Source organism: Wyeomyia smithii, chromosome 1 (genome assembly GCF_029784165.1).
Source record: "Wyeomyia smithii strain HCP4-BCI-WySm-NY-G18 chromosome 1, ASM2978416v1, whole genome shotgun sequence".
Lineage (NCBI taxonomy): Eukaryota > Metazoa > Arthropoda > Insecta > Diptera > Culicidae > Wyeomyia > Wyeomyia smithii.
In genome coordinates this window covers 10,406,681-10,425,344 of record NC_073694.1, presented here as the reverse complement: position 1 = coordinate 10,425,344, position 18,664 = coordinate 10,406,681, and the positions used below count along the sequence as shown (strand labels likewise).

Here is an 18,664-nt window from a genome sequence, read left to right as displayed (position 1 = left end):
TTAGGGCATGTAAAGAAGATCCCAGCTGAGTGCTTTCCATAGCTGAAACTTCAAACCTTTGAAGTAGAAAGCGCAAAAAATAACGTCTATAGCCTGATGGGAATCAAAGACCAAATCACTGCCCTGTCCGCAATGACATATCCAGAGCAGCTGGACAAATATTCAGTTGAAAATTTATTGCATATTTCAAACTCGGTTTTCAATATACATTATATTCGCAACAAGGAATCGAGAAAAGCTGAAACAAAAACAACCCTACACTTATTCCTATATTCTACATCCCTATAATTGTACTTTGAAACTAGAAAAATAGTAAAGATTCAAAAGACCACAGTGTCTGAAGAATATTGAATCTGAAAAAATTGCAAAAAAAAAAACAAAAAATGCAGGTCGCAATTCTTCACTGAATAGTTCTACCGTTTTGCTCCTCTATGCGAAGGTAGATGGCGCTTACAAGCTCTTCAATCCACCTAAGACACAATCTGGAACACGACCTTTTTCAATCTTTCTTCTCTGAAGTGCGACTTAAAAACAAACAAAACACAACGAACAAAAATCCATTTTTTTTCAAATGGTAATAAAATAATAAGTTAATAAAGTCCAAAAAGACTAAAAAAATGCTTCAAAATTGCACCAGGAAAAATATCTATTTTGTCCCTAAAATGTCATAAAAATCACAAAAATGTAATTAAAATCTATGATCTCCCAAAATTAAACAAAAATCCGAAATGCAATGAAAATTTCTAAAATCATCAAAAACCAAGTGTCTCAAACCTCAAAAACATTAAAGAAGTTTTCCAGAGTAGTCTACCAATGTACACATTTCTAGGTATGTCTAGCTTCACAAAGATGTCTCAAAATTGTCCCTGGAATGTTCTCATAGGTACTCTCAAAAATATTAAAATATTTTCGCAATATGTTTTATCACTTTTCTTCAAAAATGTTCACAAAAAGTCCTAAAGACGCCATATTTTCTTCCAGAAATGAACCAGCAATGTTCCATAAATTTTCAAAGATGGCACAAAATATATCAAATTCGTTTTTAGAATGCATAAAAATGCTCTTAAATTCTAAACAAAAAAAAATTCAGAAATCTCACAAAAAAGCTGTAAAAATGGCTTAAAATGTTCAGAAAAAGAGCCTGAAATATCCAAAAAAGTATAAAAATGTCAAAGTCGCATTTAGTGCATTTATTCATTTAACAATGCTCTTCCAGGGCATATAGTCACATCAACTAGCTTTTTACACACAGAGCTGTTAAAAGACGGCTCAAACGAGAATCAAGAAGAAGAAGATGAAGAACCATGCTCTTCGATTTGAATAAATTCCAGTTCACTAACATTGATTTCAAGCTTCCTGTATATACTCCTACACCTGGTTTTCAAGCTTTTCGAGAAAGTAAGGCATAATTCTCTCAAAATATCCCAAAGTGTCTAGAGTATGTCACAAAAAGGTTTCTTAAGAGTCGCAAAGTATTTCGGACAACAAATAAACTGATCAGATATTAAGCAGTATTTGAAAGTTGGTGGAAAATACACTAAGGTCACTTTCTACGCGTTTTATTTACGCGGGTTTTTTTACGCGGCTTTTTAACGCGGATTCCGGAATTTACGCGTTTTTTTGCGCGGATTTCGGTTTCTCTTCAAAATTAACGCAAAACGAATTCAAAATTAACGCGGGTTTTTTGAGCGAATTCCGGAATTTACGCGGTTTTTTTACGCGGTTTCAGACAGAAATACAGAAATTTCTCTAAAATATCCGAAAAATAGCAAAAAAAAACATTTCAAAAGGATAATGTCTACCTAATCTACATAAAAATACTCAAAAGAACAGAATTTTTTTTTAATTTAAAAAAAATAGTAACAATAAATAAAACATGTGTTGGACAATTTTCTGAAATGTTTCAGAAATATTTTAAAATAAAAATACCTTGAAAACACCTCAAAAATATTTTAAAACTTTTCCTGAATTGTCCAAACGTGTTAACAGCTAAAGTGCAGTTACTTGTTTAGGGTGTATAAATTATCAGCGCTAGTTGAAGATGGGCAATTTTTTGTGAATTTTTTTTTGGTGATACTTAAACACTTTTTCTTTTACTCATTAAACACTTTGACGTCACATTGTTGGACAACGTTATTCTAATCCACTAACGAAAATGCATTTTGGATATGAATTCAAATCAAGAGGTCCATCGAGAAACGTTTAGAACTTCTGTGTAATATTTTGCCATGCTACATTATTTCTCCCGAAAGGGGGAGGTGTAACATAATTATTTTATGCGACATTGTTAATGTCGCTAAACGTCGTAACATTGTTAGCACGTTTGCTCCGATATCAGGTTGTTGTCAGTATTCACGTCAATTAGATATATGCGAATTATAAGATGCAGTCAATTGACACCAATGGACTGTCACACTACGGCCAGGGGATCAACTGGAACCCAGAAAAATGTCTCAAAACCTCTGAAAAATTATATAAAAAACAACTGTTTTTGAAAACGTTTTACCTTTTATTGAAAAGCCAATTGGAAGTCCCAAAGATGCAATAGAAATAATTCGGAAATGTCCCTCAAATGTGATAAAAATTGACTCAAATTAGTTCTCACGTATTTTTCTTATCGTAAAAGTTTTCCCAAAATGTCAACATTAAACAGTGTCTAACTACTCAGGGATGTCTTAAAATTGTACCAAAAAAAGCTCTTTCAAAAACATTCAAATATTTAATAAAAAGTCCTAAAGATACCATAAAACTGTCTTAAACTGTGTTCCCAGTCACTAAAATGTCGAGGAAAATTAGGACAACGTCAGACTCACATTTGATGCATTTATTTTTTAACGAAGTTTTGATTTAATTTCTAAAATTCCAACTCGCGTGTTTCAAGCTTTTTCTAAGTTTTTTTCATTGTTAACTCAAGTCAAAAAAGGTAGGTTTAATTTTCCCAAAATGTCCCAAAGTGTCAAGAATACGTCAACAAAGGTTTCTTATCGTAACACTGATTAAATACAGTTCAAAAGAAAACTGATTGAAAAGTACTCCAGAAAATATAACACAAAAAATAATAATAATACAAATAAAAAATACAATTATGTATTGTGTTTATCCCCAGAATCTCAGAAATCTTTTAAAAATGTTATAACAATGCCTCAAATTACCTTTACTCCGGAAAATTGTACAGAATTCCCTAAAATAGTCAAAAAATGCAAAAGCGTTACAAAAATCAACAGTAGTTACAATCTATATGCATAAAACTCGAAATTATTACAAAAATGTCTCCGAAACTATCAAAAATGTAGCAGAAATACATTGAACACGTCTCGAAAATTGTTCTAAAATGTCTCAAAAATACCGGGATATTTCGGCTCAGCGGTCTTTTAATTTTGGAATAAATCATATTGTTTTGTCCAACGTTTCGACACCGGTTGGGTGGGCCTTCCTCAGGGACAAAACATTAATTTTTTTTCCTTGTACTGTGGCTTTTCAAAATTAAACGACCGCTGGGCCGACATATTCCGATATCAATAATACGGTCGACTCCCATTTTGCATGTCCCAAAAATGTTATTAAACAAAATTCTGGAAGATTCTTCTAGAAACAATCCAAATTCGCGTCTATTCTAATGTCCATATAAAGTCCTAAAGATGTCAAAAAAACGTTTTCTTCTTCCCCTTACAAAAGTGGTTTAAAAACCAGAAACGTCCCTAGAATGTCTCAGAAATCTCGAAAATGTCATTGAAAATCTAAAATCACTTAAAATGTCTCAAAAATAACCTAACAAGGTTTCAGGAATGTCCTTAAACTGTATAGAGTTACAGGAATTGTTGTAAAAACTTAACAAAAACGCCCTAAAATGCTTCTGAAGTGTTTCAAAAAGCTCTCAAGTACATACCAGTTTTTTTTTCAAACATTTTCCAAAGAATAATCTTAAAGATACTCGCTAAAATATTGAAAAATTTTCACAAAATGTTTTACTTTTACTTAAAATGTCTCAAAAATGCTCAGAAATGCTCGGACGACGTCTTAAGTGTTTAACATTTCTAGAAATTTCTAACCAAGGAAGGTCTCAAAAGATATTGTTCAAGAAAATATATATTTTTTTCCACTATATTTTTTATTTTGGTAAAAATATTTAGAAAAAATCCTAAAGGCTCCATAGAAATGCTCCAAAATTGTCAAACAAAAGTGACATCAATTTCATGAACGAGTAGACAAAATCCAAAACTTTCTTAAACGTTGCTCAGACTTGTATCGAAATTGTCATAAAAAGGTCAAGAATCATCAAAAACGTCGCAGGAATGACTCAAAAATGTCCTGAAAATGTTTCTAAAATGCGTTTTAAGTGCAGCTCTTACAATGATGTCCTTCCGCCCCACACGGCCTAGACAGACTCCAGTATGGAACGTACCAGTGAACAGTAGAGGGTTCTCAAGGTACCATGATCATCGAATTCCTTCCCAATTCTCATAACTAGCCTGAGTGGTCGGTTGGCTTCATTCGAGGCTTCATAATCGAGGTATAATGTTGTCAAAACGTACGTTAGGTGCCAAGTATAACACCAAGATCAGTGGCAACATCACTGCGCGTCAATTTCCTTCCAGCAATGATTATTACCATAAGCCAGCGGATGTTTTTTCGGTTAAAGCTGATTACGGAACCCTTTTTACCCATCGGTGAAAAAGGCCTGGTGCAATTGTCGTGAGTTTGAATGAACTTATAGATTTTAGTATCATAGACTCGTGCCAATAGACTGGTTGTATCGTTGATAACAAGGGTAAATATAAGAGGTTCTAAAATACTGCCTTGGGGTACTCCGAAGTTGCATCAGAACCAGCTAGATTGCCGCATACCCAGTTTGATGGTAGTTTTGCGACCATGAAGATACGAATGAATCCATGCAATCAGACCGCATTAATTTGAGAATTTTGATCCTTACCTCGTAGGTAAAACGATGTAAATTCCAGGAGGTTTAGATCTGCCAGGGTAGAAAGAAGTTCTAGAAAATACTCTTGAAAATATTCAAGTATTTTCGCAAATTGTTCTCTTTGTGAGTAATTTTTGAAAGGTCAAACGTGTGTCAAAAATCATGAAAATGTTCCGACAAACTGAAAACATATTATTAAGAATGAAGTATCAAAGGCTTGTCAAATAAACATTATCTGAAAAAAATACGATCCAAAAACAACTGCAGTTATTCGTCCCTTCATTTTCTCATCTTGAGATTATTTTCCGACTCTTAGAAGCGTGTTCTCGTTATTTTAAGCTCAATTCGGGTTCATTTTCTGGTCTTAAGAATTTCGGATTATTTTCTGTTTTGTCCCGGACGAACACATACGATTCGCATAGATTCTCTAGGATTCTTCACATTGGATTCGTGAACGTCCTTGAAAAGGATTCCCGAAAAAAGAATCCTCAGGAATGCCCTGTATATGGCTCTAGGATTCTTGAATAAGAATCCTGAGTGGGAATCCTCCGGATCGTGTTTGCGATTCCTTTCACAATTCCGTCACCGAGTTAAAGGTATCCTGTGGATTCTCACTCAGGTTTCTCTGAGTGTTAGTAAGGGGACCTTTTCCTGACTTTTACCAAACTGACTACAATTTGGGATTATTTTTGGACCATTTTTTCATTGTTTTGAACTATGAAGCGCTCCTTACGTTTCCTGGATTCGATCTTTTGGGATTATTTTGGGATCTTTTCAGGTATTTTATGGTCTTCAGAGCAACTTTTCTAATCATTTTTAGTTTAATTTGGGATCTTTTTCGGTTTCGGACTTTTTCTGATCTTTCACTATTCTGACTTCAATTTAGAGATTTTTTCAAAGGTATTAAAATCCTTTTTTCCGTTATTCTGAGTTTAATTCGGGATTATTTTCCGGCCTTCAGAACGACTTTTTTATTATTTCGAGTTCAATTTCAGGTCGATTTCTTTATTGTGCGTTTATGACCTTCAGAATTGGGTTTTTCGTTATTCTGATTTCATTTGCGAGTTATTTTCAAGCCCCTTTTAATGAGATTAATTTCAAGGCTGGCATTTTTGGCCTTCAGAAGCATTTATTCGTCAATGAAAGTTTAATTCGGGACGTTTTTAATATGATCTGTTTTTGTTTCGAGCTCAATTTGGATTTTTTTCTCAATTGTGATGTCAATTTAGGATTATTTTGAGAACATTAGAAGCAATTCAATTCGTCATTCCGAGCTTTTCTGGCGACCATTTTCTTTTCATGCATTTTTGGGTTCCATTTGAAATCCACTAAGGGCTTTTCCCGGCTTCAAAAAATTGTTTCTCTATCTCTTCTTGTGTTGTTTTAAAGTGCGTCTCAAAAATGTTTCAAACATGCATTGAAAGTTTGTCAAAAATGTCAACATTTCTAGAAATTTCTATTTACACGAAGATGATTATTATCGCAAAACACGTTGATATTGTTTTTAATGTCTGATTAAAATTGCTAAAATGTTATGAAAATGTCCCAAAGTTGTTTCAAATGTGTACCATAGATTTTCCAACAATGTTTCTAATCCTCTCCCCCATGCACACGACTATGGTTTCTGGATGGATGATGCGTTGTTTGGGAAGACGACAGCCGGACTCAACAGTCGCGCAGCAGTGGTTCCTGAAGAAAACAGAGCAACACGGGACTGCGGGGTAGCGGGAGCATTGCATAATAGCCTGAGGTGTGCTGACCACAAGCCGCAGGCTTCCCTTCTTCCGATAATGTTGTAATCACTGCTACTAGTGAAGTTCAAGTTTAATGCCGCTTCGAACTGGTTTTTCTGGCACTTTTCACACACACTGGTTGGGAGAGAAATCCGGAGTGATTCGCGATTAGGGCTCAACTAACAAAATGTAATCAAATGGTTTTATTGCACTATTGGTTTCGAAAAGACTTACGAAATTCATGGCAAGAATCCTTTCTTTTGTATAAATCGATAAAATTATTTAAATCAAGCTTTTAGTGAAGGGCGATAAAGCAGTTTACCCAAAACAAAAGATACTTTGGAACTAGGCCCTTTACATTGTTTTGAATCAACGGGCTTATTTGCGAAATATTTCGTAAACAGGCGAAAGTAAAGGGCGGATCAACTTTTGTTTTCAAAATAAAAGCGCATTTAAAGGCGCAACTGAAGAAAAAATAAAAACAAGGCGAAAGAAAGATGGGCGTATCTCGTTGTCAGAATGCTTTAAGGCGAAATAGAGGTGGGCGAATCTCGTTGTCAGAATGCTTTAGGGCTTATTAGAAAAAGGTTAGAAGAAAAGCGCAGATTTAAGCCATAAATGCACAAGTTTAATGTAGTATTGTTAGGAAACTATAAGCTAGGTTTATTTTACGTCGATTTTTGGTATTGATGTTAATGTTAGTCACTTCCTTTGAAATTACGATTTGAAAATGTACTCGCAAATTTTTAAACTGATATTCCTCAATGTTTATCTTTTGTTAGTTGCGCCCTTATCGCAAATCACTCCGGAAATAGTTTGAAAATTTTGAAACCTGCCACTAGGCAGGTTTCACTTTCTTTCGATATAGTTTCTCAAGCTCAATTGAGCCACAAGCTGCCACCGGCAGCATTCATCGTCGTCCCGGTAATTGATTCTATTAGAAGTAAATTAAGAGTGACGAGCTGAGTTTTTTTTTCTATTTATTTTGTTCCAACCGGGGACCGGCCAGCAGCAAACTGTAGTGAAAGAAATGTGCAGCCTGCCAGCCATAAATCAACCCTAAAAAACTGAATCATCGGTGCTTAGCTCATCATCAGGCAGGCAGGCAGGCAGGCAGCAGACGCAGACGCACCACCAAAGGCGCGCACTGTCGAGTTCAATTTGGCGAATCTCTGCGGTGACATCGCAGACGGCTGGTTGTCATCGATGTTGTTGTTATTGTTGTTACCTCGGATTCTCTACAGCAGATTGTTTTGGACAGTTAGCTTTGATGTTAATATCCTATACATTGTAAACTTGCGAGCGCAAAAATGCCTCTAGCAGCAGCATATGCCTACTGCTTCTGTTCTCCTCTATAGACGGGGGTTCTAAATTTATCTGCGCTAAACTGCCACCACCGTCATAAAGCGGTAATGTGCGTTTACAGCGCAAAAACGAAAAAAAACGACGACTGATGGGGGGAAACAAAAACCCATCAGAAATGTGCATACTCGATCATCGCATTATTGGGGGAGAGGTTTTAATAGATTGAATTCGGTCGAGGTCGCACAATTTGCACCCGACAACGAGTGGGGAAAAAAGTTCAGCCGTTCTGTTTATTTGTTTAAAATTACATAATGAGCAAAAAATTAAACGGGAAGCAAAACACACACATTAGAGAGTGACGCCCCCTTCCACCACGATCAAATTTCGACGAACGGCCTATAGGCCTAGGCAAGTGGTGGCAGACAACACACTGACTGGTCACTGGACTGGACTGGACTGGGTTATGAGAAATATTAACCGGAAAGGTAAATATTTTGATTAGAGAAAATACTAGGTTCGATCGAGTGCGCGAAAAAAAAAGAAACATTTCGCGATCAAAACGGAACGGAAATCGCCTGTTCTTGGTTTGGCCTGCTTGATTGAGTGTGTGTGGTGTTAAAGTCAGCGCAGTAGTGATGTCCGCAGTGCTTTTCGATTAATCGATATAATCGGTTGTTTGAGGCGATATTCTAAATCGCTTTCAAAGGCCACAGAAAATGATCCCAAATTAAAAGTCAGAAAAGATCAAACAAATTTCATAGAGATTCCTTTTTATTACTTTAAATAAAGAGTTTGAGTTTCTGGTTAATACCTTGCATAATCAATTTTAATTTTTGATGCAAAAATTAATGTGATTCGTTGATATGCAAAACGTTTTTTGTTACCGTACAACCGGGTGCTTCTGAAGTTTGATAATGTGACAATAAGCTAGAAAACTATAAAAAGCGTTTCGTTCTGGATATATTAAATTATCACAGAAACCTTCCTGCTTTAATTTTGTTACTTTGCCGATGTCGAGTTATGTTAATGTCGATGACGGAATCCTTCCTCTCATGCTGGTTTTGAGAGTAATGACGATTGACAAAATGTTTTTATTTCGATAGTGAAGCAAACAGTGAGGCTATTTCGTTACTTCAACAGTCTTTAATGACCACGATCTGCTCGTTGGAATTTCATCAAACCTTGAAAATTGTCGGTCTCTCCCAGCAGATTGGCTGGCTTGTTAGACCAGTATCTTACCTTGGGACCAACTGAAAGGCCTATGCACAAATTTCTACCGACTTCTGTTGACTACTTAGATGACTCCTAGTCAAGAAATTTTCATGAAGTTATCAGAATATTAACGAAAATTCGTCACAAAATCATCATAACTTTGGTGAAGAGTCAACAGAAGAAAAGCGCTAGATTAAAACTTACTTTAAAATGTTATTAAGTAGTCAAAAAGTCATAAAAACAATATTATAGTAGCGTAAAATTATTGAATATCAACAAAAGTATTTTAAAACTACAGTAAAAGTTGACCATAACAAGTTGTTAAATATTTAAACCTTTTTTTAGTTCAAAATTCATTGCAAAAATTGGAGAGTCTATAACAGTTGTAAAAGCAGTTATCAAAAAATCACCATGAAATTGTCAACCAGCCACAGCACAGCGTGAAATGCGTTGAAAAGTATTCAAAGAGTCATAAAAATTCGTTTTAAAATGTCCAACAGTTAGCATAAGACTTTTAGAATACTAACAAAATACCGTCAACAAGTAATCATCAAAAAGATTGTGAGAAAGAGGCTAAAAAATCATCGTAAAAGGCATCATCAAATTGTCAGAATACCTCATGAAAGATCCGACAACTACCAAAAAGTCGCTGAAAATATAATAGTACAAATCAACTAGAAACTCTCATTGAATTAATTGTTGGAAGAGTCTTTAACAAATTATCGAAAGAAATTTAAAAAGTTACCAAAAAGTCGTTTACAAATTCTTGAAATTTGAATTAAAGTGAGAAAAATGGTTCAAAAAGTTGTCAAAACCAAATCCATTAAGCATCACTCGGTTCCTAAAAAACGCTTGAAAATTGTCAAATGGTCCTCAAAAAAAAAAAATTGAACATCGCCAACAAGTTGGAATAAAGTCATAAAAATTAACAAAAATTTATTGAAAAGTCCTCACAATGCTATCAAAAATTCGTTGAAAAAAACAACAGAACAGGTAAAGTAGCTTCAAAAAAATCCCAGAATGACCGTAAAACCCTTCTCAAGGCCAGAACAGGCCAAAAAATGAAAAGATCCCAAATTGAGCCGAACTGTAAACCCCTTCTAAAGGCCAAAAAAAAAAAAAAGAAAATGATCCCAAAATAAGCTTGGAATGGCTGGAATACTCTTCTGAGGCCAGATGTTAAAAAATAAACAAAAAAAAATATCACCAAAAATATCTTCATTTGAAAGAGCGTATAAAATTTGTCAAAAGGTCCTTGTTGAAAAGTTGTCACAAAGTTATTAAAAAGTTGTACAGTTATAGAATTATTTAACATCTAAAAACGTTACTCCTCATGTTTTGTGCTCTTCATCTTGATTTGTTCGGATCGTGAGCTCGTAATTTTCGTAAATAAAAAAGGTTTGTAGAAAATCTGTAAAACGTCAAAAAGTTGGTAAAAGTCACCAAAAGGTTTTCTGAAAAAGCGCTTGAAAATTGTTTGTTGAAGTTGCAAAAGGATCATAGAAATATATTAAAATATATTTCGTTATTGAAAAGTCATCAGAAAGTTATCAACAAGTTGTTAAAAACGGCAGAAGAAGAAAACTAAATTTAAAAAATGTCGTTAAAAACATCGGAAACAAGCTAGAATGCTCTTTGCAAAACAATTTTTTTGCATATTCCTTAAAAAGTAGAAGGTAAATTGTATGAGAGTTGCCGAAAAGTCAATAAAAAATCGTGAAAAGCGTCAGAAAAAAATATCAATAAAAGTTCGTTAAAAAGTTGCTACCAAAAAGTAATGCAATGTTGCAAATCATTTGTTAAAAATTCAAAGTAGTAAAATTCACACCACAAAAAGGTAACAAAATATCGCCAGAAGCCGTAAAAAATCCAATAGTCGTCCAAAAGGGCAAAAATGGAGAAAATGTAGATTGAGTTCAACACATAGTTAAAAAATTTTCACAAGGTTTTAAGGCAAAGTTATCATAAATGACTTAAGGAATATTCTTACCATCCAAAAACGTTATTCTTCGTGCTTTGTACTCTTCATCTTTGATTTGTTTGGAACGTGAGCTCGTATTATGTTTAAATAAAAAAATTGTTTATAGAAAATCAGTGAAACGTCAAAAAGTCGTAAAAAGTCACCAAAAGGTTTCCTAAAAAAGCGCTTGAAAAGTGTCGAAAGTTCCTAAAAAGATGTTGAATATCGTCAACAAGATTCAATAAAATCATAGAAACAAACAAAAACAATTTTTAAGAGTCATCATTATTCAGGCGTCAAACATGCTTCGAAATATAGTTCAGAAAGTTGTCGAATGTCGTTCTGTAAAAATTAGGAAAAATTGCTCAAAATTTCTAAAAAAATTTGAGCGAGAAAGTGTAGATTGAGTTTAATACAGTTAAAAAATTGTTTAACAGATTTCAAGACAAAATTATTAATGATGATAAAAATATTCTTTTCATCAAAAAACTTTATCCTTCATGCTTTGTACCCTTCATCTTTGATTCGTTCAGAACGTGAGTCCATATTAAAAAATAAGATTTGTAGAAAATCCATAAAACCTCAAAAAGTCGTTAAAAGTCACCACTAGGTTTTCTAAAAAATGTGCTTGAAAATGGTCAAAAGGTCCTAAACAGATGTCGAACATCGTCAACAAGTTGCAATAAAATTATAGAAATAAACAAAAAAATAATAAAGACAAAGCAGAAGCAAAGTCCATAAATCCATAAAATATAGTTGAAAAAGTTATAGTTAATAAATATATATTTGGAAAAATTCCTTAAATAATCATTGAAAAGTGGAATAGATATCACTAAAAAATTGTGAAAAGGTTGTAACTTTGTGAAAAGTGTTAGAAAAAATATGACCAAAAAATCGTAAAAAGTCATTACCAAAATGTAGTTCGATGTTGCTAATCATTTGTTAGACACTTACATTAGTCAAATTTACACCACAAGAAGGTTACAAAGTATCGATAAAACTCGTAAAAAATGGCATAGTCATTAAAAATAATCAAAAAACAAAACTGAAAAATCGTAAAAAAAACCAATTCTGTTCTCAAAGAGTTCCAAGAAAGTTAACCGAAAAAATCATTATTTCGTTCAGAAAGTTGTCGAAAGCCGTTCAGTAAAAATTTAGGAAAAAGCTTTAAAATTCCAGGAAACTCAGCAAGAAAGTGTAGATTGAGTTAGTTACAGTTAAAAAAAATATTCAACAGCTTTTAAGGCAAAATTATAAGGAATATTCTTTTCATCTAAAAACGTTATTCTTTATGCTTTGTACTCTTCATCATTGATTCGTACGGAATGTGAGCTCGTAATATTCGTGAATAAAAAAATTGTTTCAATACCGTTGAACGTCAAAAAGTCGTTAAAAGTCATCAAATTGGTTTTTAAGCAGAGCTTGAAATTTGTCAAAAAGTCCTAAAAAGATGTTGGACGTCGTTAAAAAGTTGCGATAAAATCATGGAAATAAACGAAAATTTAAGAGTCATCACAAAGTTATCAAAAAGTTAGTGAAAAAAAAAAACGGAAGAAGAAAAACAAATTTGAAAATCCATAAAATATCGTCAAAAATACCGAAAGCATGCTGAAATACTTTCTACAAACAAATATTTTTAAAAGAATCTTTGAAAAGTTGACTGACTGTTCGACATTTCGTGAAAATTGTCTGGCTGTTCGATATTTCGTGAAAAAATTATAAAAAAAGATGAGAAAAAACTATTAACAAGAGTCGTAAACAAAAAGGTGACAAATTATTGCCAAAAGTTGTAAAACAGTTGTCAAAAATGACTGAAAAACAACCTATAGAGTCGTAAAAATATCTAAATCTGTTGTTAAAGAGTTAGTCAAAAGTAATTATTTAGGCGTCGAACATGCTTTGAAATGGAGCTCAGAATATTATCGAAAGTCGGTCAGTAAAAATCTAGAAAAAAGCTCCAAATTTCAGACAAAAATTAGCAAGAAAGTGTAGAAAGAGTTAATTACGGTTAAAAAATTATTTAACATCTAAAAACGTCATTCTTCATGCTCTGTACTCTTCATCTTTGATTTGTTTGGAACGTGAACTCATGATATTCGTAAATAAACAAATGATTGTTTAAAATCCGTGTAACGTCAAAAAGTTGTTAAATGTCACCAAATGGTTTTCTAAAGGAGGGCATGGAAATTGTCAAAAGTTCCTAAAAAGATGTTGAACATCGTCAATAAGATGCAATAAAATCATAGAATTGAAAAAAAAAAACATTTTTAAATTGTTAATTATATAATCATTGAAAACTTTAAGGGAATTTGATAAAAATAAAAGTTATCAAAAAATCACTTAAAATTGCTAAAAACGGTTCAAGAAGAACTGGAGACTCTCACCAACTTATCAAAACCTCTAAATGTAAACAAGCGCTTTAAATTTAGTAAAAACATCGTCAACAAATTAAAGTAAAGTTAAAAAAAATAAACAAAATATTGTGGAAAAGTCATCACAATGTTTCCAAAAAACTACAGGGGAAGAAACAAAGATCTAATAGATCCATAAAATATTGTCAAAAATATGTTAAAAATATCTTAAGCACGCTTGAATACTTTCAGCAAATATACTATTGAAAAATAGTCACAAAGTTGTTTTTAAAAAGCAGAAGAATAGCTGATTTCAAATGTCGTTGAAACAATATCAAAAAACATACTAAAGTAGGCTCTGCAAATTTTTTTTTGAAAATTCATTGAATAATATTTGTCAAATGGAAGAAAAATTGTATAAAAATTGTCCAAAAATCGGGAAAAGCGTTAGAAAAAAATAACAAAATTCATAATGGTCAAATTCACACCACAAACAGGTGATAAACTATCGCCAAGAATCGTAAAAAATTTAAACTATCCTTAAAACGGCTTAAAAAAAACCTTGGAAAGTCGTAAAAACCACATCTGTTGTCAAAGAGTTGCTAGAATATTAGCCAAAAAGTCATTATCCAGGTTTCTCTAGAAAGTTGCCGAAAGTCATTCAGAAAAAAAATAGGAAAGAGCTTCAAATTGCCAGTAAATTTTAAGGAAAACTGTAGGTTGAATTGAATGCAGTGAAAAAAAAAATTAAACAGATTGTAGAGCAAAATTATGAATGACGAAAGGAATATTCCTACCATCAAAACAACGTTGTTCTTCATGCTTTAAACTCTTCATCTTTGATTCGATCGGAACGTGAGCGGTGGATTCGAAATACTCATCATATTTGGCTCGAGCATTCTTATTCGCTTTTCTCAACATGTCGTTATCTGCGTTTAAATAGTTGTAGAAAAGTTTTAAAAAGTTGTCAAGTGTCATAGAATAGAAAAAAAAACATTGATAAAAAATTGTTCAGAAGTCTTCACAAAGCTTCCAAAACATTGTTCCAAAGCCGTAGAAAAGTCATCGAAATTTTCAATATTCAAGAGAATAAATAAAAAAAAACTCCAATTTCATTAGAAATCGTCCAGAAAGGACTAAAAATTGTCATAAAGTTTTCAAACTGTCGTTCAGAAGGTATCGAAAATGAACAAATAGTTGCTATAAACTCGTTTGCAAATTATCACAAGTCGTACCAAAATTAAATTTTTTATAAATTTCTTCTTCCAGTAAATAGTAAAAAAGTCTGCAAAAACCTAGTCAGAGCTCTACAGACTCTTCCTGGTCTTGATTTTAATTACTACTTAGCACAATTTAAAACCAACATCTTCTAGAACTTATACATTTTAGTATAAATTAAATATCGATTACTAGCGCCGAATAACAGCAATCGACTAGTTTGAAAAAATCGACATCACCACAATCCGCCCCGCCCGACCCGGCATGGCATGGCCAGCTTCGATGGCCGGCACGAGTGTGTACAGTTTGAGTGAGAGTTTCCTTCCGCCCTCTCGCAGTCAGTCAGTCAGTTCTGCGTCGTAGATGACGGATTGCGCAGCCTTCACCACCATCACCTCCGCCGTGGTGGTTGTTGTTCCGCGGTTGGGGAATGGGAAAATTTTAAAGTTCGTTCGAAAAACAGTGATTTATTGTCGACAGCAAATTGGCGCAGCAAACTGGCGGCGGCTGCCGCAGGCAGCGCCGCCTTCAGCAAGGTCATTCAGCGGCTGTGCCGCTGCGCGGAGGAAAGATATTTATGTGTGGACACATATTTGTTTCTCGCCTTATTGCCATTGTACAAATACTTGATTCTCTTCGGTAAACAAGTAGCAAGCAACCAACAACAGCCTGCAAAAGGCAAATAAATATAAATATAGACGCGAGAGAGACACTTTTATCGTGTGTCCTTCTTTTACTAGCCGCCACTCCACCACCCATCGCGCACCCAGTCCGCGTCGCCTTTGCCATTCATCCGTCCGTCATTTTGCATCGTCTGCCGCGCATGTGTATGTGCGCGGAGCTTACTATCTCGCGCGCTACCGCTGTAATTAGCAAAGTCTCAACTCAAGAGTAGATAAGATCTGTGCCCGATAGGAGGTTTCTTTTCGTTCGCTCTTCTACGCACACTTCGATCGGAGCCCGCCGCCGCAGCAGCGCCGCTGCGCTGCCAGGGCAAGGCGAAAACGGCATTCGCTTGGCGCCACCCTCATAAAGCCATAACACGCTATATAATCAAAGTACGTCGTTTTCTTCCCGTCGAACCGGACTGTGTCGGGTGTTTGTATGTGTGCTTGCACGTACATGTTGACGCACTCGTCCCGACCCAGGCCGTCGCAGTCTGTCAAACAACAATTAACAAATAAAAACAACTACTTACTGTATGCATCTCCTGGACAGCTCTTGCAGCATCTTCCGGGCAGCAGGATCGGCTCGTCACACGTCGGCTTCGGGCATTCGTTCTTGATGTTACGACACTGGACACGTGCTACTATTCGTCGTTTTTTCTGCACCTGTGGAGGAGGAAAACAAAAGATAGAGTGAGAAGCGAAAGCAAGTGCGAAGGTTGCTGTCCCCCCTGCATACCGGCAAGAAGCCGCGGCGGGGAGGGTGGAGTTGTTATTTTTTCGCCAGTTTTGTCGCGATAAGCGAACAGCACCAGCAGCAACAGCGATAACCGCTTGCCAGGCTTGTTGTCATAATTGTCAGTTTGAAACTTGATGAGAGGATGATAAATGGAGACCTACATATAGCATTAGCAGCGGTGCTGGCCGATTCGGAGGCGCCTGCCTATGGCTTGGCCTTTATGATCCTCCGCCCGTTTTTGGAGTGTGCGTCTGTGACCTATTTAAGTGGTGACAGCGATAATTACTACCTCTGAACATGCCCTTATATTGATGTTTCGTAAATCAACAAAGCAATAAGCGCACGCAATCTGAGCCTACTTTGATCCCGCTCTGTGACGCTGTGTGCGAAATCGTCGTCGGGTACGTGGAAAGCCAAAATCTTATCACACTGGGCAAGAGCGACAACAAACAGGATTGTGAATCTTTCCGGGAAATTACCCTCGGGCTATTATTAGACACTTGTTTCCACATAAACAGTCTGCTTTGTGATATTGAAAAAAATATCATTGTAGTGTTTTCATTAGAAAATAAATGTGTGATTTCCGATTGTTTTTTTTTATTTTCTCAACATTTTGAACATTTTCAAGGAAATTGACGTTAGAATAGAAAACTTTCAACTCGTTGCTTAGTTTGGCTATATCATTAGAGTGACCGAATTATGTGTCACGAGTGAATCGAATAGTTGCTTTGGAAAGCGGGCTCTATACTGTCCAAACTTTGAGCTGTTTCGTATTCCAACATATTTGATGGATACTAGCGAACGAAATCTGTGGACGACTTTAGAACCCTGTTCATTATCACATCATGTATCACCTCTGTGAAACCCTACACAAGCTGTATGTATGTGGGTCATTCCATGTCAAGTGATCAGGCAAATGCAACGACCCTCTTCGATTCGCTTTAAAATGAATAAAATTACTTGTTTTAGATCGAAACTGAAAAATCCAGAGTTTTGGGTCAATCGGACAACTCGCCTCCAATTGCGGGGCCCTCCATTTTTGTATTTTTTGACAAAAAATCATTTTCCATGTTTTGGAAAAACATCATATCTCAGAGGCCGTAAAAGCTACAGACAATATTAGACCCTCATTTCAAAGGTAATTAAATTAACAATCGAATGGCATCATCAGATTTTGCAAACAGTGTTGCGAATATTGATATTTTCACGTTTAAAAACTAAAACTTCGTTTATCTCGAAACACCCCCAATTTTTTCCTAAACCTGATGTCATCAATGTGTTCAGCAGAAAATTTTACATAAGAATCACCTATCCACAAAATGCAATATGCGCCGTTGCGGAGATACTCAACTTTTAAGATAACGAGTTCGTTAAATTCACACAACAAATGTGACCAAATGTCGAAACGCACTCGAAACATAAGCACTATTTCATATCTCAAGTGTGGGTTTCCCATGGCCTTTTTGATGGTTTATTCCTGTGTTTTCATAACGCGGTTTCTGTCAAAACATACGCAGGTTGATTTAAGTTTTCACGACAGTGAAAAAAATGGTGTGTTCAATAGGTTGGAGTTTAAAAAGTAAGTGTACAGCTGAAAATCACAATCGATCGCACTTAACATCACGAGAATTCATTTACCTCTTCGGCAATTTCTTGCAGGATAAATATTCCAATACTCTCGATTATATCGTTCTGAATCGCAGACGATGTACCCGTAAAGACATGATGCTACAAATGAACACAGGTCTTAATAGTAGCCTCTGTCATTAGAATCTTTTGATTCATCGTGCCCACGGAAACTCAGCCCGTGGAAGGCAAAATAACAAACGATTTCGATGAGCGTTGTCATTCATTTTCTATTCATTGTGATTCGTTCTAACAACTTTACGCGTGTGGTCCAGAGATTCATCGATTCTGATCCGACTTTCATAGCAGCTAGTAGATGATTCAAGTCGGTAAATCCTCGCTGGAATAGCAAACACGGCCAACAGTATAGGCCGACCTGTTGAAATTGCTCGTCATCGATTTTCTCGATTTCGTGTAAAATAATTGGTGATTTTTAATGTCAGGCTGAGGAGTTTCTCATTCTCACTACGAGCAACTTTGCCTCCATGGAAAGCACAGAAAAATGTCGGGAAAGAATGTTTTCCACAGCACAGACCGTCGTCTCGTCGTACAGATGCTACAATTTAAGGTAGTGTTACACTACATTCATTCAAAATTTAATTAGAGTTGTGTATAAAGTGTAACAATACCATTGAGCATTCAATAAAAATATGAATTTGTAATTTTGTGTTTGCCTGGTGTCCCCATGTGCAATGCACATGTTGCAGCTATAGACGAGTCACCTTTGCACGCAACAGCATATCACTCTGTTGTGTGGTGCATATTGTACCTGTGCGGCTGGAATATGGCAAAATTCTGTTCTCAGCTCAAAATGTTGTAAAATCTAATTTGAACCTTTTCAATATGTTGTATGAAATATACTAATCCTTCCAAAACGAAGCCATCACTTCTACAGTGAGTGACTATCGCAGCCATCGCCATTTCTACCCAGAGGAAC

At 35.2% G+C, this 18,664-nt stretch overlaps 1 protein-coding gene across 1 annotated transcript in view; it reads right to left on the bottom strand.

Annotated features, from left to right (window-relative positions):
• The window catches only part of LOC129719004 (dorsal-ventral patterning protein Sog), an 89,836-nt gene that overhangs the window by 23,749 nt on the left and 47,423 nt on the right, over positions 1-18,664 (bottom strand). Inside the window, exon 3 of the mRNA XM_055670306.1 lies at positions 15,896-16,028. Coding sequence (XP_055526281.1) covers positions 15,896-16,028 — 133 coding nt within the window. The remainder of the gene's footprint in view (positions 1-15,895; positions 16,029-18,664) is intronic.